The 24,311-nt window shown below is 42.6% G+C and overlaps 1 protein-coding gene across 5 annotated transcripts in view; it reads right to left on the reverse strand.

Annotated features, from left to right (window-relative positions):
- SLC25A48 (solute carrier family 25 member 48) overlaps nt 1-24,311 on the reverse strand; it is a 51,119-nt gene that overhangs the window by 13,796 nt on the left and 13,012 nt on the right. For 2 of the 5 annotated variants that reach the window (XM_043490909.1, XM_038411944.2), the window contains exons 4-7: nt 22,226-22,478; nt 12,995-13,243; nt 10,869-11,002; nt 3,395-5,778 (exon numbers count right to left, since the gene is read on the reverse strand). In XM_043490909.1, the coding sequence (XP_043346844.1) occupies nt 5,656-5,778; nt 10,869-11,002; nt 12,995-13,243; nt 22,226-22,478 (759 nt within the window). In that variant the 3' untranslated portion in view covers nt 3,395-5,655. Of the gene's footprint in view, nt 1-559; nt 1,366-3,394; nt 5,779-10,868; nt 11,003-12,994; nt 13,244-22,225; nt 22,479-24,311 lie in introns of those variants that run through there. The other 3 variants (XM_038411947.2, XM_038411945.2, XR_005294286.2) reach the window with 3 other exon arrangements.

Raw genomic sequence — 24,311 nt, forward strand, 5'->3', positions numbered from 1 at the left:
AGCAGCTGGGGCCTGCTTCCCATGTGTACCAGCGAACTCCGTAAGGCATTATTTGTCCCAGCCCCAGTAACTTTTTAAAAGACAGTGCCTTTAAATTAAATTTCCAGATCATTAGGGAGTAATTTGGCCTTGCTCCTAGGATCTGTGGGAGATCAGGTCCTTAGTTCAAAAGCACACTAAAACAAAGGATTTTTTCTCATTTTAAACAGAGGGAGGGAAACAGCAGCCTATGAAATTGAGTATCCTCAAGCCCCTGCATAAGGACTTCAAAAAATCTTGTGAATGCTGATCTGCAAGTGGAGTTATAACTACCCGATGCTGCGCCCATATCCTACCTTGCAGCCAGAAAAGCCTAACATGGTCAGGAGAAGATAGAAAAACAAGTAACTGGGAGATGTTATCATCCAGAAAAATTTCCAGTTGTAACATCAAATACTGTAACTGGACTTACTTAAAAAGTGAGAACATTTCCATCATGCGTTTTCTCTATCTCAGTCAACTACAACAACAATAGTAATATCTTAACCATTTTTAAAAAAATCAACTCACAACATGTTTTAAGCCCTTCATTCTTTATTACTTTGAAAACAGGTTTTAAACCTTTTCAGAGTCAGACTCCATAGACTTGAAGGCCAGCAGGTACCATTATGATTATCTAGTCTGATCTCCATAACCAAGCCGAGGAACTTCACTCCCTAATTTCAGCATCAAGCCCACCGCAGAGCTGATGCAATGGCTGAGACTCAAAGCCAGACCTCCTGCATGGCCGACAAGAATTCTGTCACAGAACCACCAATGCTGCAAAAAGCCTGAGCAGCAAATCTGTGTGAAAGTGTCATGAAGCAACCTTGCAGTGTTTTGCTTAGTTTGTGGTTTTGTTAAACTCAAACTAAGCTCATCAAAAGATTTGTCCATTGCCAGCAAATGGTTCCATCAAACTGGGCCATGTTTTGATCAGACCTGTTTCCTGCGTGCCTGGCCAGCATTTTGAATGAAGCCAGGCAGAGTTCTGAGTGTTCTCAACTCTTTCAGCTGTTCTGTAATAAGCTGCCTTTTCTGGTTTCTTAAGGCAGGGTATGGTGCCATCATGTGGCCAGTGCTTTCTCCTGTTTTATATTTTATTATTTTCCCCACCTCTTCTCTGTTTTATTATTTAACTTTCTCTTCCCCTCCTTCTTTGCCACTTAGGTAATATGCTACTATGTTTGATGGCCCATTTCTGCAGTCTTCTATTTAATGTGAGTTTGGCTGAGTAAGCACTGCAGGACCTATCTTAGTCCGGCTTGTACTGCTCCAAACAGAAAAACATCAATAAAAATAACAGAGAAACCCATGTTGCTCTCAGTGCTGTATATGCAAGGAGCCCTGGAAAGAATAAAGCAAAAGAACAAATGATTTCAAATACGCGTTGATTAGCACTTTTACAAATGTTGTAATACAAGGAAATTCTATAGTGAGATTCTGTTCCCAAATCCCTCCAGCTCTCCTCCCATAGGCCCCACTCCAGCAAAGCATATAAACATTTGCTTAATTTTGTCTTAAAAGTTTTTGCTGGATTGAGTCCTTCCCCTGCAATAGCCCCAACATTTTAAAAATGCTAAGCAATCTCAGTGGACCTATGTCCTAGCCTAAAGTGCCTATTCCACTTGAGTTTGTTTTGTTTTTTAATTAAACAATATTATCCATATGCTAAAGGGCCTAAAGCCTTAACATCCCATCTGCCCTGTAGGAGATTTCCCATCATGCACGTGTTTCCAGGAGCACAGTTGGCTCCAGGATGTACCTTTCATAAACATGTAGAACCCCTTTCTGCTCACTTTCTCCTGCACTTATTCAGACACATAGTTCCAGTGTAGGGTAGCCAACTTTCTAATGGCACAAAACCAAAAACCCTGCCCCTCCCCTTCCCTGAGGCCCCGCCCCTTCTCTGAGACCCTACCCCCACTCATTCCATCCCCCCTCCTTCTGTTGCTTGCTCTCTCCCACCCTCACTCACTTTCACCAGGCTAGGGCAAGGGGTTGGGGTGCAGGAGGGGAGTGAGGGCTCCAGCTGGGGCTGCAGGCTCTGCGGATGAGGGCTTTGAGGTGCGAGAGAGGGCTCCGGGCTGCCTTAGCCCTGGGTCCCTGTTGTGCCACTGACCGGATTTTTAATGGCCCAGTCATCGGTGCTGACCAGAGCTACCACAGTCCCTTTTCTACTGGGCATTCTGGTCAAAGACCGAATGCCTGGCAACCCTATTTCAGTGGGATTACTCACCTACTCAGCATGAAGAAGGGTGGCAGAATCAGGTCCTTAACTGATATTATGCATTACAAGGCACAATGAACAGATGTAAAGACTTTGCAAGTGTCAGGCAGTCTTGCTCTGCTTATATTTCTTAGCCCACAAAATTAAGTTCTATAATGCACTAGACCTGAGGCATGTTCATATGTCATTTCTAACACAGCAATTCACATTTTTACACAAAAAATAATCAATAGATACACACATCTATTCTACAGGATGAAATGGAATCTCTAGATACATTCGGTACATTTTAAAAATTGTTTCATGTGATGTAAATTCTCTATATAACTAGGTGAATAATTGTTTGCTTTTGTTCTGTTTATTTTGATCTATATTTTCATCTTTCCACAAAAAAGATATGTCCCTAGAAATAAAGAGTTAAAGAAAGACCGTTTTCATTCTTTGCTCTCTGCAATTTCATGTGTCAGAGCTAATCACATGTTAATGTATAAGCTGCTGGAAAGTGCAATTTTTGGTGCCCTCCTTCCAGCATCCAGCTTTGAGTTAATATTTAGGCCAGTGTTTCTCAAACAGGGGCTGGTCTTCTGTGTCCAATCCTGGAGCAGTACTGAGAGAATGCTGGGGACAGAAGCAACCCTATCCAGCCATCCTTGGCTGAAATGTCCCCACAGGAATGGCCAGTTACTGAGCCTTGGAGGGTGAAATAAAGGAGACAATAGGGAAATTTTGCAGGTCAAACAAATGTGAAGGTTTTATTGGGATCCAGCAGTAAGAGTGGCCCCAGCCACGTGGATCTGTGACTAGACTGATGGTGGAGACATTATTCCTCTGGTGGAGATGGGCATGCTCAGAAATGGGGACAGCAGGCAGCATGTTCTGCTGGCTCATCCCCCTTTCTTCTGCTGAGGCTTGATCCTATACTCATTGAAGCCAATAGTAAAGCTCCTATTGACCTAATGGTGTAAGATCTTGGGTCTAGTTTCTAAGTCTTCTGTGCTCCTTTGCTTTGTGCTGGGAAGAGAAGGGAAGTATATTGGCCTATTCTTCTCTTTCCAGCATTTTTGCAAATAAAACCAAAGTCTGGCTGTTTAAGGCATAGATGCCATGCATGGCAGTACAATTCAGATACACAGTTTATAGCCAGTCTTCCCATGACTTTCCATTTTAATTCATTCATGTTCCATTTTACACAGAATAGGCAAATAAATGACATATAATTTAGTTTTCATTGAAAGGAAATAATATTCCCAACCGTCCTTAGATGAGAACGATGTGTTTCAAAGTAGGTAATGCGGAAAGAAAGACGCTTTGAATGTAATCAGTGATGGAAGGACTTTTGCTCAAAGGGCGCGTGCACTGGATATATTTTGTTATTCATTTATGGAAAACTGACTACTCTGGTTAATCTCAGCAGTAGCAAATGCTAGGCCCAAGAGCAGGCAGCATATGAGCATCCTAGCCCAGATTGCCACCTCCCAGTCTGGCTGGTCCTCAAGCGGGGTGAGACTTTGGCCTTTTTAGGCCTTGTGGTAAAGGGACCCTCTTGGCCCCACTCCCATTTTGTCTTGGGCTCAAGGGGAAGGACCCAATCCAGTCTCAGGGCATAGGGAAAGCCTCCTAGAGCCCACATGCTTAGCAGCTCCGTTCTGGGTTTAGGGGGTGGGACATTTTGGCCCTGCACCTAGTCACTGTTCTTCTAATGTTGGAGAGAGGAACGGAGGGAGGCCTGCAACTCCCTGTTTCCTTCTTCTGGCTTGGTGGAGGGGAGTGGGAGCACCCTCCTGGCTGCTACTCCATTCAGCTTGTCTGCAGGGGCCACAAGGAGGGGGAAATTCTAGGCATAGTTGCTCCTGTCGTTTCCCCCCCCGAAAACTCATGGAGCAACTTGAGGGAGGGGACCATACCTCAGAGCTCCCAATCTCTGCTCACCTAATGCACTGTCCTTCTGCCCACTATGCTTCTGGCCCCACAGCTCTTCCCCCGGGGGTACAGGACCACAGTGGGCAGGACCGGCTCTAGGCACCAGCAAAGCAAGCACATGCTTGGGGCAGCACATTTCCAGGGGCGGCACATTCATAGGCGCCGACTGTACCCGGCGCTGGTGGGTGCTCGCACTCCCCCCACTCCTGGCCCCACCCCAACTCTGCCCTTTCCCTGCCCCCATTCCAACCCCTTCCCCAAATCCCCAGCCCCACCTCCTCCCCCGGGCGCATGTCGCTCCGCTTCTCCCCCCTCCCTCCCAGGCTTGCCACGTGAAACAGCAGTTTTGCAGCAAGCTGGGAGGGAGGGGGGAGAGAAGTGGAGCAGCGGCAGTGTGCTCAGGAGAGGAGGCGGAGGCGAGCTGGGGGTGGGGCAGGGCAGGGAGCTGCGGGTGGGTGCAGAGCGCCCACCAATTTTTCCCTGAGGGTGCTCCAGCCCTGGAGCACCCACCGAGTTGATGCCTATGGGCACATTTCCAGGGGTGGCACATTTTTAGGAGCGGCATTCCAGCCAAAAAAGGGGTGGCAGCCAAAAAATGTTTTGCTTGGGGTGGCAAAAAACCTAGAGCCGGCCCTGACAGTGGATCCTATTTACTCCCATCTGTCACCAGAAACCTTGCATCTGCCTCCACTTGCTAGGCTGCAACAGCCTGCACCAGACACCTACCCCTTAGGAAAGATAGCATGAAGTTTATTTAAAAGTGTAAGCAAGGGCAGTTATGGTGATCCAAGTAAGCTAAAGGCTCAAGGGATGCAATAAACCAGACTGAAATCTGATATGAGGAGGTTCTGCGCCACGGATTTAAACAGGATTACAGCTACGCCCACTATGTTTGAAGCTGAGCCATATTTTAGAGCCAACCTTTTTGGTCTACTGGGAGCTTTATCACCTTGACTAAGTCACTTAGGCCAAGGTTTTCAATGCTGGGTGGCTAAAGTTAGGCACCTAAATCCATATTTCGGCATCTTAGGGTACGTCTACACTGCAGCTGGGAGGGTCCTTCCCAGTATGGGTCAACAGGCCCTCACTAGCTCAGCTGAAGCTAGCATGCTAAAAATAGCAGTGTAGCCAGGATTAGCGTGGGCAGAGGCTCACAGGGTCAGGTCGGGTTTGTACTGAGGCAATCCCAAGCTGTTCCAATGTGACCCTAGACATGTCACTTAGTCTCTCTGCACATCAATTCGCCATCTGTAAAATGGGGGAAATAGCCCTTCCCTACCTCACAGGGGTGTCATGAGGATAAACACATACATGACTGTGAGAGGCTGAGATACTACGGGGAGGGGGCCACATAAATACCTTAGATAGAGGATTTTCAGAGTTCTGGACAACCACAACTTCCACTGATTTCAGTGATGAGGTCTCTATTTTTATTAACGTTGGTTGCTCTGAAATCAATAAAGATCTTTGTGAAGCTGACCTGGGTGTTAAGGATTGGTCTCAGCTTGGTCTCCTCTTAGTGCTTTGCGTGAAAGTTCATATCCAAGAAACATGGCTGCACTCATCGGGAATCCTCGCACTGCATTGACTGTGATGCCCCTAACAAAGACCTGTTCAGGAGGGGAAAAGATGACAGCAAAGGAATCGGTGAGATATTTTTATGAAGGCAACGCTGAGCTAAATCATCGGGGAAATGTGAACAACAAAACATGGTAAATTGTGATCTGCTCATAGACATTTTGTGAGCTGGAGGAGTTATTGCCTTAGTTCCTGTGCTCATGCATCTGTGCATTTTCTGCCTGAGCACCAGAGGGTCAAATCACAATAGCAAGTTGCTAGTTTGTACAGAATGCCTTCCAAGCAGCAGTGAAAAGCAGGAGGTGGCTCTCAGAAGTTTCTTTTCCTGCAGTAGGTAAAAAGTGGGCTAACTAATACGTGTTTAAATCTTTGTGACCAGAAAACAGGAAATCTAAATCGTCTTCTTAATCTCCCCTCTTATCTGTCTCTCCCTTCCTCTCTTGCACATGCATTGAAAACTATATTGAATGAGCTGAGAACAAGAAAGCCAAGATTACAGGGCTGCTTGCCTTTGCAAATGAAGTGCTCAGAATTTATGGGCTAGTCTTCAGTTGCACCAGAGTTGTGTGTGAGACAACTAGGACTTGAGGAGAGAGAAGAGGAGGTGTTACAATGTGGGTTCAGTCTCTGCTGCAAGCTGGAGAAGCCATAGGTCTCTTCCAAGGATAGCTGGAATGCCCCTCTCCTATTCTCAGGAGACATGAACACACCATCCACATAGCAAGGCCAGGAGTAGGTGGCATAGAACCAGCTACACCGGCTCTATGGGGCTCCAGGAACATAGAGTCTCCTAGCCGGGCCCTTCCCAGTTTCTCCTTCATGGCAGCTTTAAGGCCCTGACCCAACAAAGCACTTTAGCACATGCTTAAAATTTAAGCACATGAATCGTCCCATTGACTTCTGCGGGGCCACTTGCGGGTTTAAGGTTAAGTACATGCGTAGATGCTTTTCTGGATCAGGATCTATAGCCCCCTTGTCTTCGCTAAGTGTTCCAACCCAGTGCAAGTGGAATATTTTGTAGTTTTCTCTTCTGCTTTCACAAAACAATTTCCAATCCAAGGAAAAATGTTTGATTGTTTCTGTGTCTTATTGAGAATTAGTTCACGTGACTATAGAACAGACTCAACAGCAATATTTCATATAGGCCAACACTTCCAAATCTGATTTCCTAAAGTCAGGGGCCTAAGTACATATTTAAGCATGTCTTTTATTTGGGTGACAAAATATGGATTTAGATATCCAGGGTTTGATAATTTTGGTCATCATATTTTGAACCGATATGTGTTTCTGAGAGTGAAAAAGGCTCATTTTTTGATTGCTTGAACAGTAAAGTGGGAAAGGGGTCATTGTATTAATAACAAACTTCACTTCTAGTGCTAACTTGTATCCTGTTTTAAAATTCTGCTATCCCACACAGCACTATTGCGGGGGGGGGCAAACTTTTTGGCCTGAGGGCCACATCGGGGTTGTGAAAGGGTATGGAGGGCCAGGTAGGGAAGGCTGTGCCTCCGCAAACAGCCTGGCCTCTGCCCCTCCCACTTCCCGCCCCCTGACTGCCCCTCTCAGAACCTCTGACCCATCCAACCCCCGTCCCCTCCCCTGCTCCTTGTCCCCTGACCTCCCCCTCCCAGGACCCCCCTGCCCCTAACTGCCCCCCCGGAACCCCACCCGCTATCCAACACCCCCCCGCTCCCTGTCCCCCCACTCCCAGGACCCCCTGACCCCTTAGAACCCCACCCCCTATCTAACCCCCTTGCTCCCTGTCTCCTACCGCCCCCCTCCCCGAACCTCCGCCCAATCCAACCGCCCCCATCCCCTGACTGCCCCCTGGGACCTTCTGCCCCTTATCCAACCTCCCTCCCCCCACTCCCTTACCATGCCGCTCAGAGCGGCAGGACAGGCTTTTTGGAAAGCTTGGGAGATTGGTGGGCACAGCTGCGGGGGAGGGGAGACAGCGGGGGAGGGGCCAAGGGCTAGCCTCTGTGGCCGGGAGCTCAGGGGCAGGGCAGGACAGTCCCGTGGGCCGAAGTTTGCCCACCTCTGCACTATTGCACAGCACTCACTGTACTAAAAACCAATATCAACTTGATTTTACGAACACCCCATTTAGCTAATTCCAGAATGTTTAGTGGGGTGTTTCAGTTAGCAAGCTACTAACAGAATCATATTATTAAATAAATTCACTGATAAAATTATCATTAATATCTAAATTTAGATTACTGAATTTTGGAATAGGAGTGGGGACCAAAATCATAGAAGATTAGGGTTGGAAGAGACCTCAGGAGGTCAACTAGTCCAACCCCCTGCTGAAGCAGGACCAACACCAACTAAATCATCCCAGCCAGGGCTTTGTGAAGCTGGGCCTTAAAAACCTCTAAGGATGGAGATTCCACCACCTCCCCAGGTAAACCATTCTAGTGCTTCACCATACTCCTAGTGAAATAGTTTTTCCTAAGAGCCAACCTAGACCTCCCCCACTGCAACTTGAGACCATTGCTCCTTGTTCTGTCATCGGCCACCACTGAGAACAGCTCCATCCTCTTTGGAACCACTTCTTCAGGTAGTTGAAGGCTGCTATCAAATTCCGCCTTACTCTTCTCTTCTGCAGACTAAATAAACTCAGTTCCCTCAGCCTCTACTCAGGAGTCATGTGCCACAGCCCCCTAATAACTTTCGTTGCCCTCCGCTGATCTCTCTCCAATTTGTCCACATCCTTTCTGTAGTGGGGGCCCCAAAACTGGATGCAATACTCCAGATGTGGCCTCACCACTGCCAGATAGAGGGGAATAATCACTTCCCTCAATCTGCTGGCAATGCTCCTATTAATGCAGCCAAATATGCCGTTAGACTTCTTGGCAACAAGGGTACTCCGTTGACTCATATCCAGCTTCTCGTCCACTGTAATCCCCATGTCCTTTTCTGCAGAACTGCTGCTTAGCCAGTCGGTTCCCAGCTTGTAGCAGTGCATGGGATTCTTCTGTCCTTAGTGCAGGACTCTGCACTCTCCTTGTTGAACCAGATTTCTTTTAGCCCAATCCTCCAATTTGATTAGGTCACTCTGGATCTTATCCCTATCCTTCAGCTTATCTACCTCTCCCCCCAACTTAGTGTCGTTCGCAAATTTGCTGAGGGTGCAAACCATGCCATCATCCAGATCATTAATGAAGATGTTGAACCAAACAAGCTCCAGGACAGACTCCTGGGGCACTCCGCTTGATACTGGCTACAAAATAAATGCATTTAAAAAATCCTTCAGTCCTTACAAAGGGAAAACTTAGAAAAGAAAAAAGGAATTTTGCCTGATTGTAGTCCAGTACTAGGAAGTCTATCATTTAAAATAACTAGCCAGCATTTTCTTTGAAATCCAGAAATTTGCTAATCAAATAAAAAGGACCCAGGGAATAGAACCCAGCTTTACGAAGCTTGGAACAACTGATAGTCCCACGGTGCCACCAGCGGCCAAGCAATAGTACACCCAGAGAGCAGAATGCAGAGCAGGCACTACAGGATGTACAGCCCAAGAGATTCAGAGTGACAATACCCTGTGGCCCTCTGAGTGGCCCAGCTCCTGCCCAGCAGTTATTGCCCATGGTGGTCAGACCTGAGCCCAGCTGTAACCTCTAGGCCAAACCACCTACGCCCCAGTCCCTTATGCCACTGAAATGCACGATAGAGTATCTGAACATGGTGGAGTTTGTACTATGGCACAGGAGAGCTGTGTGTTTTGTTTTTTAGAGATGATGGAATTTTATATGACAAAAGTGTGACTCCTGTCTGCATTTTTTAAAAGTCACATTCAAGGACGAAGGTAAATATCAACTGAGATTTACAGAGAAAGGCCTTAGGACTTGATCTTCTTATATTCAGAATGAACACACACGATACTGAGTGGGCAAAGAGGCCACAATTCCTTTTTGTACACTCCGAGGTTACTTGGGGTTTTAACAACCCTGTTTCTATCTCCCCTAATAAAAACATCCAAATCAGGTTTCGACATCTCCCAGCAATACTCCATTACTTTATTTTCATCCAATAGGACATTGACATAAATAGGTTTTCCTTATGAGACTGTCCTTGTATTCAGCTCTCTGGTGGATCTGCAGATTCCCTTTCCTAGCACCAGTAGTGATAGCAGCACAACCATGACTGGCTGCAGACTCTGTACATTGAAATTTGGCCATCGAGGGTAGATGGGGTAAGATCAGAAAGACAAAATGCTGAACTCCTGCAGCCCTTATTCCTGTGAATATCCAATCATTGTATTATATGGTTACTTGCTGTATATTTGTCCATGCTCCATACTCCCGTGTCATATGAGTGAGAATAAAAGGTGAAAACAGCCCTCCTCTGGGAAAAGGATCAGATTCTGAGCTTCTGTGGCTGTTGGTCTGACCTCCTGGCATGTTGCGAAAAGATGCCAAATATTTAACAGCTGACAATTGCACATTTGCCAGTTATTTTTCTTTTTTATAATTGGTTATTTTTCCTCTCAGAACTTGGAATTTAGCACTCTTTAGTTAAGAACTACATAATGCTTTGATGAAGGCTTAAGATGCACACAGCATTCAAGTGTCAGAGACAATGACGCAATATTCAGTCATCGTCGATGTATAATACAATAAACCCGTGGGGCTTCATTCTCTGCCATTCTGATTTAACAGCTTTTTACACCCACTTTGTCCTTGCGTGAAAAGACTGTAGGTGCTAAAGGGCACCAGAGAAACAGACCCATCAAATCTTATCCAAGAATAACTAAATACATAATAATTCTGGGAGAAATCCTGGTCCTAGTGAAGTCAGTTGCAATGTTCCCATTGACTTTAATGGGGCCAGCATTTAACCTCATGATGAAAAGCACTCTAGTCTCAATTAAACCTTTTTATTTCAATGGCGTTTCCCATGGAGTAAAGTTCTACTCAAAATGGGTAGCAGAACCTGACCTTACATCATTTAAATCTTTGGTTCTTTAGGACATATTCTTGTCATCAATATTATGACTTGTAATTAATTGTACTGGCTGTAATGATTGATTGTCTAACTGCAGTCTGGATAATAACAGCCATTACATTTTTCACTAAAGATTAATGCCTAGTAGCAATTCTTTTCTTGCAATACCACTTACTTTTAAGCCCTCACTATGGTAGCTCTGGGAGATGCAATCAATGACTCCTTTGTATTTGTTTAAATAAACTCCATCAGCTTGAAGTCGACTTTTCACAACATCCATCGGAGTAGCAGTCCCCCAGGAAATTGCTCCTAGAAATAAAGAAAAGAGAATTCCTTCCGTATACTGCTGCGGTGCAACTGTGCTACGGTGATTATGACTGGAGATATGTGGGTAATAATATACTCTTTGCTAGTGCATGCCTATACACACCCTTCCTTAACCCCAGCCTGCTACACCCACTAATTCACCACTCACCTAGTGCATCCAGTTGGTGGCACTTCCAGGAAGGATGAATACACTGGAATGATAGTGTAAAGTAGCATTTCTGGCATCAACACGGCATTTCTGGGAGTAATGTACCACATTTCTGGACAAACTGTTTGGGGAACTGGTTGTCAGTGTAACACAGGTAAAGTGCAAGACCGGTAACCAATTACAGGCAGATCAGAAGTCCCCCTGTATGTGGAGATACTGCTGCAGTGCCCAGGACTAAGTCTTGAAAAAGTATCACTTAGTACAAATTTGTGAAGAAAGGCTCTTCCCCCACCCCCAACCCCAAAACTTCCCAGGCTCCACAATCTACAAAAATGTACCCAATTTCTAACCAATTTAGGTTGCTAATAAAAGCAATTTAAAATAACTGGAATCCTGGGGGTATATTGAGAAAGAGGGCATTGGGTTAAGAAGGTGTGTGTGGATGAGGTACTAGTTTAATCAAATGGGGATGGACTGAATCTGAATCCTGTTGATTACTCCGCAATCGGATGGGATGTTTTTCCTGGCTGCAAAGATCAGTGGGGCTTACATCGCTTATGACTGAGGTCTTCCAGTTACTCAGGATCTTGCTCACGTAGTCCTCTATTTGCTCCCTTTTTGTGATGTTTCCATGCTGAGAGATTTAATGGTTTGAGAAAATCTCATGCATATTAATTCAGTATTATAATGAAACCTGTGACTATGTGATTGGGTTGTATGGAGGAGATGGATGGAAGGAGTGTGCCTAGAGCTGTGCCAATGTCCTGACATACTAGAGAAGTTGTTCAAATCAACCAGTGCTCTGTTTGTCTGCAAGTGAAACAGAGCCAGTGAGTTGTAATCATTACCAATGCTAATAAGTAACTGTCATCATTTGGGATCCAGAGATTTAGGAATTGTAAATAAACCATTAGCTAGTTTAAGGGCAAATTTGTAGATCTAAATGTATATATAAAAGTCGTACTGGCAGTATAAACAGAGAAAGCAGGCTTCAGCCTCCAGCACTGAGACAAGATTAACGATGACTCCCTGAGTTTTGTGGCTTCTCCTGCTGTGGATGCATGTTTATCCTTATGAGGTACATACAGGGTAACATACTGCCTTCCAGGCTTATGGGCCATACAGAAAGCTGAAAGGCGAGAGTGAATTGCAGTCCACTGACGCTGATACTAATTACACAGGCTTAGGGCCTGATGCAAAGCCTACTGACATCCATGGGAGTCTTTCCAATTATTTCAATGGGCTTTGGATCAGGCCCTTAGTGAGAAGAAAATAAAAACCTGAGGCCATAATCTTGCAAGTAGTTATATAGGTGCTTAACTTTACTCACATGAGCAATCCCACTGGGGCCTGATGTGAAATCCTGGCCCCATTGAAGTCAAAGGCAAAATTCCAGTTGACTAGAAAGAGGCCACGATTATATCCTGAGTTCATAAGTCAGTGCATCAAAAGTACAACATTAAAGGCCTGAACCTCCAGGGTAATTCCACTGACTTCAACAATACTAGGCCCGATTTACGGCGATGTAAATGAAAAGAAAATAAGGCCTTAAAACACTGACATTTTATGATTCAGATTGATTTTTTGCAGAAAATTATCCAATATATAGGTACATATATTGTGCCTAATATACAACGACTAAACACAATAAAGAAATCTCACCCTGCCAATAAAATTAATGCTTTGGCTGTTCTGCTTTTCACTGTTTTGGGTATGGCTAGGATCTGACTAATACTTACTAGTACGATTTCTATAACGTTTCTGAAGTTTAGACTAAGCTTCATGTTAATTTGTTTCCCAACCTTGTGAAACAAAAATGACCATACCTGCTATACCTCCTGCTATCCACACAGAAGAGGGACTAGGAGATATGGATCCCTCAGGAGTAATCCAGTCACAGAGAAACGTATAAGGGATGAAGTATAGGCAATACCCAGGAACATCCCTCAGAAGCATTGCGCCGGCACCTCGGTATATTCCTGCTAAGCCCTCCTGCCGAAGGATTGAACTAACACAGTGAATTGGGCCTCTGTATGCGGGAAACCCAATTGCCCTGTGCTTTAAGTTTATGTTTGCTGCAAAAACAGATACAAATCATTTTAACAACTGCACATACTTTGGGTATTCTCACATTTTAGTTTGTTTAACTTCCCTTATGTAGTTGCTCCTTTTTAAATTAATCAATTGAAGTCTTTTCCTCTTTATTATTTAAGTGAAATGTGAAAACAATCAGTGGGTAAAATTTTCAAAAGTGCCTAAGTGACTTAGGAACCTAAGTCTTGTGTTCAAAAGAGACTTAGGTATTCAGGGACAGATTTCAAATGTATTTAAACACCTAAAGATGCAGACAGGCATCTAGTAGGATTTTCAAAAATGTCTAAGCACGTTAGGTATCTATGTACCATTGACTTCAACCCCACTTTGCACCTACTGACATCTTTAGGCATCTAAATCAGGCTGTGAGACATGGGCAATTTTGACAACAAAGTGACTTTGGCACTTTTGAAAATGTTACCCAATTTTTTAAATTAAAGCAAATATGTAAACTTCTTGTATTTTATATAGTATTGCTAATTAAATACCAAAAGCCCCCTTAATATTTTAACAACAGGACAGTTATTAAAGAAGCTGACAAAAGCCAGGAAATCCTAAGATGCAGAGTGCTTTGCCCTCATTTGTGTGTGTGTTTTTCATTAAGAATTTTTTCCCCAAAATCAGAAATCTGTTCTGTATTGGAGATCAGCAATATAAATCTCATTGAATCTCTACCCAAAGAAATGGGCTCATTATTATGCTGACCTAGGCTAACTTGTGCCTGCCTATGGATGTCCTGCCATGGGTGTCATTTCCATCTGGTAGAAAATGTATTCACTTTGAAGTTTATTGCTACAGCTACCCGGGCAACTATTTTTCAAATATATTTTTAATGTCACCATTCATTCCACTTGTATGTAATGAACAGAGATTGTCAGGATACCAGATCTCTCTTATGTGCAAACCTTTTGTGGATAAACACTAGAAATAAATTCTATATGCATCTAATCATCTATCTGGTACATATATGTCAAATATTGGTATTCTAATAGAACGTTTATCATTCCCCCTAAGCTCTTCACAGTACCTCTCTTTGGTATGTATATGTATTTCAGTGAGATTCAGTAGAACCTCAGAGTTACAAACATCTGAGGAATGGAGGTTGTTCCTAACTTTGAACAAAACGTTATGGCCACTCTTTCAAAAGTTTACAACTGAACGTTGACTTAATATAGCTCTGAAACTTTAAAATGCAGAAGAAAAATGCTGCTTTTAACCCATCTTAATTTAAATGAAACAACCACAGAAACAGTTTACTTACCTTACGAGTCTTTTTTTTAAACTTACCCTTAATTTTTTTAGTAGTTTACATTTGACACAAGACTGTACTGTGCATTTTATTTTTATTTGTTTGGCCTCTGCTGCTGCCTGTTTGCATAATTCTGGTTCCAAATGAAGTGTGTGCTTGACTAGTCAGTTTATAACTCTGGTGTTCACAACTTTGAGATTCTACTGTATAAATACAGATACTCTCTCTCTCTCTCTCTCTCTCTCTCTCTCTCTCTCTCTCTGTCACACATCCTAATGAAATATATATAGCAGTACATAGCAAAGAGAGAGAGACTGTGAAAAACTTATATTAAAGGAGTAATAGCAACTAACAATAAGAATCTTAGTAGGACACCAATATTTGGCCTTTGGGTTCAGAACTCACTACTTACAATCAAAATCATTGTCAGACATGACAGCTTTCCAGGAGCTCAAGCTACACTTTTATTTTCTGTCTCAGCTGCCAGCATTAATGATGATTCCAAATAGCTCTTCATTACAATAAATATATTAGGCCAAATTCTGATCTCTGATACACTGGTGTAATTGAACAACAGAGTCATTGATGTAATTGTAGTTACTTCAGATATACACTGGGATCGGAGAGAGATCAGACTTTGGACATCCAACATGAGAGATTAGCTGAATCAATCTTCTAGTACATCTGAACCTGAATGTTTGCAAAGAAAAGTTGAGTCTGTAGTTAGAGTCAGGAGACAATACATTGCTGATTGTGGGCTTTTTTTCAAGTATTCCTATAGGCTCAGCAAGAAGCAAAACTATTGCCTATTCTTCACATGTCTATTTGGGACCTTTTTCTTTGCATTTTATACAGTATGTCAGTCGTGGTTTGTCTCTCAGCCCATTACCAGTGGCCTTTGGTCTGGAGCAAAATTCAACAAGTTGAAAGAGAGAAAGATCACAACAGAGTGAATTAAAAGCCAATATTTTGGGTGCTGTTCCTATAAGAGGTTCTAGAAAATCAATTAAATTTTTTAGAATGCCAGCTTATTGCTGATTAACCCAGCTCACACTGGGGAACTACACAAAAGAAGCCCACCTTCTAAAGAGCATCATTTGTTACTGCTGACTCAATCAGGCAGCTGACTGAAGTGACACAGCTGAATACCTGCCTCGAGTTAAAAACAATCACAGGAATACAAAACAGAAAAGATCTGTGGTCTCACCCCACCCACCTCCTGCTCATCAGCAGTATGCCATAAAGCACATTTTCTATTAGTATTTTGTCCAAGCTAGTATTAAATGTCCCAAATGAATGGCCTTTAACCATCTCCTGTTGAAGTGGTTGAAACAATGGCAGCATTATGTTCCAGAAAAAGTTATTTAAATCTCGTTGTTTCATATGGGAGACAATTCCACCACCTAGTGCATCTTGCTGTCAGGATGCTTTGCCTGATACCAACTCAACTTTTTCCCTTCTGAATTTCATCTCATGAAGACTAGGAATGGTCTCAAGTGCCACACTATACATTGCCCAGTGTTTATACCCTTAGACATTTATAGGCATAACAAATCCCTCCTTATTTAAGTAGCTCTTCTCTGAACTGCTTCTTGCTTGTCAAAATCACCTTGTGACACCCAGAAAGTAATGCAATGAAGCTATATTGATTTACACTGTCAGAGGAGGTGGCTCAAGAGTTTAGGTGCAATTGTTCCAGATCCAGAGGGAGGAGGGGTCCTTTTGGCTGGCACTAGGACTTTCAGAGTCTGAATTCAGCACTACCCAAATTTAACTTCAGGAAGCTGCTTAAAGAAGGTTCTGGTCTTAGAATTAAAATAATGTTTCAGTGATTTCATATACCCAAAGGCATAAAGCCATTTTGACCAACAGTTACCTTCATATGAGAAGCTGAAGCCTGAAATCAGATTCCTGATGTAAATTCAAACTTGCCCTTTAGAACACCTAGTTCACTAAGATAGCCCATTGGTCATTTGCCTCAGCGGCTTGCCTGAGCAAACATATCCCAATACTGTACAGTTCCACCATATCTTTGAGAGATGACTAACCTAATCTCAAAAAGAACCGTGGGACTGAAACCCAACATTTCCACATTGTTGACCTTACCAGGAAAAACATCAGACTGTATTTCTAAGCTTTCCATGCCACAACAATATAGATAATATCACCTAGGCTACCCATGGGCATTTGCCATTATACTGTCATTTATAGCAAAGCATAATGTGATTAGTATAATCCACGACCATGGCTTTGATGTTAATTAATAGTGTCTGTGGTACTTAAAATATTTACAGTCTGAGTCATTGCTGGACTCATGAAAATAATATTCAGTTTTCAACAGCACCTCTCTCTTTTCTCCTTTTTATCATCATTTGTATTTTGGTAATGCTGGGGCGCCCTCATCATGGACCAGCACCCCATTGTGCCATGTGCTGTACAAATACAGAACAACAAAACAGTCCTTGACCCAGACCGCTTATTTTTGGCTCAAAAAGTTGCAGGACTTACAGTAGCTGAGTCTTGTATCTTTGCCCACCCTGCTGACAAAACACCACCTCCCTAACACGGCAACCTCCTGGACATAGCAATAGGTTTCCTTTTATATATAACGCTTGTGTCAGATGGAAAGTACCCACGTGATATCTTGCCCTAGTTATTCGCAGGTTAAAGGGCATGGCATTTTCTCTACTCCTCAATCACAGCCTCCTCTCTGGCCCATTTCTCTGCGGTTTGCTAGAGCAGGGGTGGTTACAGAAAAACACCACTGCTTTTTTGTTTGTTTTTTGTTACAAGGATGGAGTACTTATTTATTTGTCCTAACTCATCTGTCCAGAACTCTCAGACCCTTCCCCACAGCCCTTAGTCATTGACTTTGAAACCTTTATTTACTTGGACTGGGAAAAACAAGTAAAGAAAAAAGGAACAAACTGTTTCTGTGTTTTTAATATATTTCTCTCCTCCTCTGCGCTCCCTCCTTCTCCTCTGTCACTCACATAATATGGGGTCAAGGTGTAGGGCTCTCTTTTTGGGTATTCAGACCATGCACATTTTGATGAGAAACAGTTGACTCTTCCCTAACCAGGAGCATCTTTTAAACCTCTTTAGCCCCAGTTAAACATGTATCCTGTTAGAAAACACTTAGCTCCTTTATCTTGGGACACACAGTAAAGCAAATGTTTTGCTCCTGAGTGCCTGCTCTATACACTACTGGAACACACTCAAAATTATGATTAACAAAAACCACAATTCTGCTCCCCTTCCAACACCAGCTACCCTCTAAATATGGAAGTAAGACTTCAAAGAGACTTAGTCACTGCTTCTCACTGTGCATCGACAACACTTATAATTAAGCTCTCCAAGTTTCTATCACAGTTTTGCCTGCTCTGCCCAGCATAAATAGAAACAACTCAAGAAAATAACACTAGAAAACAACTCAGTGTCCTTTGTATTTGCCTTCCGAAATCTCAGCAATCCTGTATTTGCAATGCCTCACATGCCAACTGGAGCCATCCTGGAAATAGACAGAATCTGGTCCAAGATTTTTAGAAATGAGCCAAGTTGTCATGGCTTTTATACCCAGTTATCTGTTGTTTCATCATTTCTGATATCTTTGTAATATTGCAGCAATGACAGATCTCAGCACCTCTGTGCTCTAAGGTATTAACTGGATTAGACATATGGTCTCACCATTCTTAAAGCATGCCGTCCCTCTCTGTGATGCATAAGGGTTTGGAATATAGCTTTTTCAGAACAGTAATAAAAAAATAATACAATAAACATCCATACAATGGGACTTGCACAGTCATTGGTACTATGATTCCTAAGGACCCAAGGCCAAATTAATAGAGCTATTACAATTCCTATGGTGAGAATGGTACACCAAGAGTAGCAATTGTATTATCCTGGTATAGAAGTAGGTAGCTGTTTTTCAAAGTTAAATAATTCAGAATTTTGGCAGTACTGAAGTCAATGGAAAGCCTCCAATGGACTTAAGCAGTGTATTTCTATAGTGATTTTATTTCTCATAAAAAATATCACCAAGACATTCCCCTTTAACCTAAAAAATCTTCATTCAGTTTTACATGCAACTGCCTGTAGTGATGAAATACTTCTGACTGCTGAAGGAATGAAAAGAGGTGGGAATCATATTTATGAATCATGTATAACCATAAATGCTTAAGCCTGTGGCAGGTTGCACATGGCAGCTTTTCAGGACCAGGCACATCATTATCACTGCTTTTGGTTTTGAGAACCAAAAAAGTTTCTATATATAAAGAGCTCAGGGGAGGGCCTGGGACTTTGTTCCATATTGGGGAGGGATGCCAGGAAAAATGTGCCGTGTGGCTGTACTCCACTGATGGGCAAGTGGGAGAATTTGCTTTTTCCCCAGTTGGAGAAGTCTGTTTACAGATAAGCTCAGCCTCAATATTTTATGTTCATGATGATCAACTGGCACAAGGTTTTGCTTTTGAAAACTTTGTGTAATGTTATATTTTGTAGAATACCACAAACGCCATGGGACTGAGTGAATAGTTTATGGACAGAGGATTCAAATAGGTCCAAGGTTTCAAAGAGTGTCCTGCCTTGAAATAAAAACAGGTGAAACCAGAGGAGTGGAAATAGTGCTAGAATTACTAACAAGTACAATCTGAACAGGAAAAGAGTCTAGGTTCATCAGTCCCTTAGGGCAGCAAGCAAAATTTAGTCTTGCACCTCCCTCACACAGGAAAAACTGTGTCACTGATGTTCTTGGCAAGCGGGAGGATTCAGCAAATATGAGTTCATTTGGTTTTGATTCCCCATTGGACTTCTGTAAGAGAAATTCTCTGACATGCACAGAAAAGTGGAACATCATTAAATTCAGCGGTGGTTAAAAATATTCCACTGGATAGCAACCATATTCACTTTTTTTTAAAAGTATGTAAAACGGAGGGACTGCAAAAATCTTGTTAAGAACATAAGAACGGCCATACTGGGTCAGACCAAAGGTCCATCCAGCCCAGTATCCTGTCTACTGACAGTGGCCAATACCAGATGCCCCGGAGGGAGTGAACCTAACAGGTAATGATCTAGTGATCTCTCTCCTGCCATCCATCTCCACGCTCTGACAAACAGAGACTAGGGACACCATTCCTTACCCATCCTGGCTAATAGCCATTAACGGACTTACCCTCCATGAATTTATCCAGTTCTCTTTTAAACCCTGTTATAGTCCTAGCCTTGACAACCTCCTCAGCAAGGAGTTCCACAGGTTGACTGTGCGCTGAGTGAAGAAGAACTTCCTTTTATTTGTTTTAAACCTTCTGCCCATTAATTTCATGTGGTGGCCACTAGTTCTTATATTATGGGAACAAGTAAATAACTTTTCCTTATTCACTTTCTCCACACCACTCATGATTTTGTATACCTCTATCATATCCCTCCTTAGTCTCCTCTTTTCCAAGCTGAAAAGTCCTAGCCTCTTTAGTCTCTCCTCATATGGACCCGTTCCAAACCCCTAATGATTTTAGTTGCCCTTTTTTGAACCTTTTCTAATGCCAGTATATCTTTTTTGAGATGAGGGACCCACATCTGTACACAGTATTCAAGATATGGGCACACCATGGATTTATTTAAGGGCAAAAAGATATTCTCCATCTTATTCTCTATCCCTTTTTAAATGATTCCTAACATCCTGTTTGCTTTTTTGACTGCCGCTGAAGACTGCATGGACGTCTTCAGAGAACTATCCACGATGACTCCAAGTTCTTTCTCCTGATTAGTGGTAGCTAAATTAGTCCCCCTCATATTGTATGTATAGTTGGGGTTATTTTTTCCAATGTGCATTACTTTACATTAATCCACATTAAATTTCATTTGCGTTTTTGTTGCCCAATCACTGAGTTTTGTTGTAGCGGAGTTGGTCCCAAGATATTAGAGAGACAAGATAGGTGAGGTAATATCCATTCTCTCTCTCACCAACAGAAGTTGGTCTAATCAAAGATACTCCCTCACCCTCCTTGTCTCTCACAAATCTTGTTGGTGATCGTGAGAGACTGTACTTAACTTCTGCAGGAATCTCACTCAGGAAAACTGGTTTGATTGGAAGTGTGTTGTACTCATTTTAAAATGCTCAGTGGCAGGACAATAGCACAATTTGCTACAGATGTGGGATGTTCTGAGGTTCAGTCCTTCCACTGCAGGGTGGGTGTAACATCCATTGGGGCCAACAGACAGAAAATTCAGGCCCCTAGCATTGAACTGAGATGTCAAACCCTAAACCATGCATCTATTTTGTCTCCAGGAAAGCTGCTACAGTCTCAGGCAGAAGTAAACTTTCCTGAGAGAGGTGGGGTGGTGAAAATGAACAAAGGACAAACTAAATTTGTTAAAAATGCAGTTAATTCTTGTCCAAACTTTTAATGTAAAGGGGGTTTTTGTGGAGATAATTCACTAGGACTTTATTTTTAACAGTTAGATGCAATGCCTCCCAATTTCATATATTTGTCTCCTTTACAGACTGTGTGTGTCACCTTTATGAGTGTTCACCTTTGGGCCGACTCTGCTCCTATTGACGTCAATTTATCAGTGACTTCAATGGGAGCAGAGTTAGGCCAACAATGAGCACTTCCAAAAATCCCACCTTGAACTGCATTAAATGTGAACTAAAGAACTGAGTGGGTGGCATGCTCTGGAGATACTCTGTATTGACCTAGCATACAGCACTTATTTAGTGACAGAACTGAATTAGAGATTTTTTTTACCCTGAGTGTTCTGTTTTCCTGTAGCCTAGATTCTCAATAATGTGCTTGAAAATGGAGAATTTTTTTAATCCATTTGATAAGCATAGTTGCTCTTCTTAACATTAATGGGAGTTATATGAACACAAAGGGTTTGAATATTCTCTTCCTTTCTGCCCCTAGAACTCCTATGCACATCAGAGGCAGTTTTTGCCTAAGTAACAAAGGATGAAAATGCCCATAAACTCGACACAATCTTGCAGTCTCAGTTGCATTATACAATGTGTTCTTGTGTAGCAAATCTAAAGGGGGAAAAAAAAAAGCACTCTCAAGAGTGTGGATCTTAATGATAAATGGTGAGAGGATACTACCATGAGCCAAATACTATAGTCCATCATCAGTGTTTATTCAGGCAAAATTGCAACTGAAGCTTGAGTAAAGACTGCAGGATTGACTCACATTGTTCAACCGCCTGTTGGGTCACTTGTTCCACAAACAAACAAAAAATCAGACTATTACTGAAAACAAAGGTTATCTTGTGTCTTAGGTGACTGTGCCTTTAATGCACTGTCTAATCCGTGGCTGATCACCTCTCCTTCAAGGTCTGGCTGGTGCAACTGCTGCAAATTAAAATCTTTCTGGATTCATTGCAGTTTATGATCATTTTATGGCATACAATTTAATTTAGGGACCATGGACCTGATTCTCTGTTGCCTTGCATCTGGCACAGTCATTTACGTTGGTGTGAAGTAGTTGTAGAACACATCCATTGGTGTAATGGCCTGATCCAGAGGCCACTGAAGTCAAGGGGAGTCTTTTAATTGGTTCCAATGGCCTTTTGATCAGGCTCTGGGGGATTGGAGAATTCTAATTGGTAGTGTGTTTGCATAAGTGTCAATAAGCGCAATGGATGCAAGACAGTGGTGAATCCAGCCTTGAATCACAGATTCAATTAATCTGAATAAGCAGAAAAGACTGAAAAACCACCTTCTTACCTTTAATAAATGGCTGTGTCTGCATCTGTAGTCTTATCTTTATTAGGTCCACAGGACCACCAATTCCTACTGAGACAACCCCTGCTACCATGCTGGCAACAATCAAGTCCGAGAGTGCCGGGGCATGGTTAGAATCTCCATAGCGCTGCTGGCTAATAAACCTTTGAGTATTGCTGAAGACACCAAATGTCACCGAGCTGTAGACAGCAATGCTGGCCAATGGGAAAGACATCCCTTTAAAGAATCCGACAACCTAACAGTGAAATAAAGCAAGAATTAAAGGAGATGTATCAATTTAATTATTTTTCCTAGTTGGTCACACTTCACAGCAAACCTTAGAATTCCACAATCCCTGTGTGACACATGACCAGAAAGGGTTAAGTATCCTGCAGGCTAAATAACCCAAATTCAACCCTTAAAGACATATGGGTAGATATGTTTATGTTTTTGTGTTTTTACATATATATTGGTAGAAGTCAATAATAATGTAATCAAACAGTCCCTGTCTATGTTGTATTCTGTTAATTCAGAGATCAAAAGGATCCATTTAAATGAACTGTAAACATAGGATATCGCTGTATTCATCTCTCTTTGAAATGTATAGCAAATCGTGTGCACATGGTGGAAAAACAGGCAATTGCTTTATGTGGATCTGTGTGAATAATTACTGGTGATGCTTAGGAAATGAGTGTCTATCGTTGCCAAGGGACTCCGAGCTGTCACAATAGGGCTTGAAACAGAATAAAAAATGGCTTGGGTCCTGTCATCTCGGATCTGCTTGAGTCCTCATGTAGGGGAAGCCTAAGCCACAAGGCTAGAGGGCAGGGGGAGTGATAGCTCAGTGGTTTGAGCATTGGCCTGCTAAACCCAGGATTGTGAGTTCAATCCTTGAGGGTGTCATTTAGGGATCTGGGGCAAAAATTGGGGATTGGTCTTGCTTTGAGCAGGGGGCTGGACTAGATGACCTCCCAAGGTGCCTTCCAACCCTGATATTCTAGAGATCCCAGTGCTGACTGGACCACCCTGAATACAAACATTGGACTATAACCTATGGACTATTTCTGAAATAACTCTTTGCATCTACAAAGCTTACCATCTCTGCTGTGAATCTGAAGTTCAAAATTGTACTCATGTCTGTATGTAAACAGATCTTTAAACCTATACTCTCTCGCTCTCTTTTCTTTTTAAATAGATGTTAGTTTAATTAATAAGAATTGGCTGTAAGCACGTATTTGGAAAAGGTCTGGAATATTCATTAATCTGGGAGGTAATGTGCCCAATCCTTTGGGATTAAGAACAGCCATACTGGGTCAGACCAAAGGTCCATCCAGCCCAGTATCCTGTCTACCAACAGTGGCCAACACCAGGTGCCCCAGAGGGAGTGAACCTAACAGGTAATGATCCAGTGATCTCTTTCTCCTGCCATCCATCTCCACTCTCTGACAGAGACTAGGGACACCATTCCTTACCCATCCTGGCTAATAGCCATTAATGGATTTAACTTCCATGAATTTATCCAGTTCTCTTTTAAACCCTGTTTAGTCCTAGCCTTGACAACCTCCTCAGGCAAGGAGTTCCACAGGTTGACTGTGCGCTGAGTGAAGAAGAACTTCCTTCTATTTGTTTTAAACCTGCTGCCCATTAATTTCATGTGGTGGCCACTAGTTCTTATATTATGGGAACAAGTAAATAACTTTTCCTTATTCACTTTCTCCACACCACTCATGATTTTGTATACCTCTATCATATCCCTCCTTAGTCTCCTCTTTTCCAAACCGAAAAGTCCTAGCCTCTTCAATCTCTCCTCATATGGGACCCGTTCCAAACCCCTAATGATTTTAGTTGCCCTTTTCTGAACCTTTTCTAATGCCAGTATATCTTTTTTTAGATGAGGGACCCATATCTGTACACAGTATTCAAGATGTGGGCATACCAGGGATTTATATAAGGGCAATAAGATTAATGATTCCTAACATCCCATTTGCCTTTTTGACTGCCACTGCAGACTGCATGGATGTCTTCAGAGAACTATCCACGATGACTCCAAGATCTTTCTCCTGATTTGTTGTAGCTAAATTAACCCCCA

The sequence above is a fragment of the Dermochelys coriacea genome, chromosome 8, assembly GCF_009764565.3.
Source record: "Dermochelys coriacea isolate rDerCor1 chromosome 8, rDerCor1.pri.v4, whole genome shotgun sequence".
In the NCBI taxonomy this organism is placed as follows: domain Eukaryota; kingdom Metazoa; phylum Chordata; order Testudines; family Dermochelyidae; genus Dermochelys; species Dermochelys coriacea.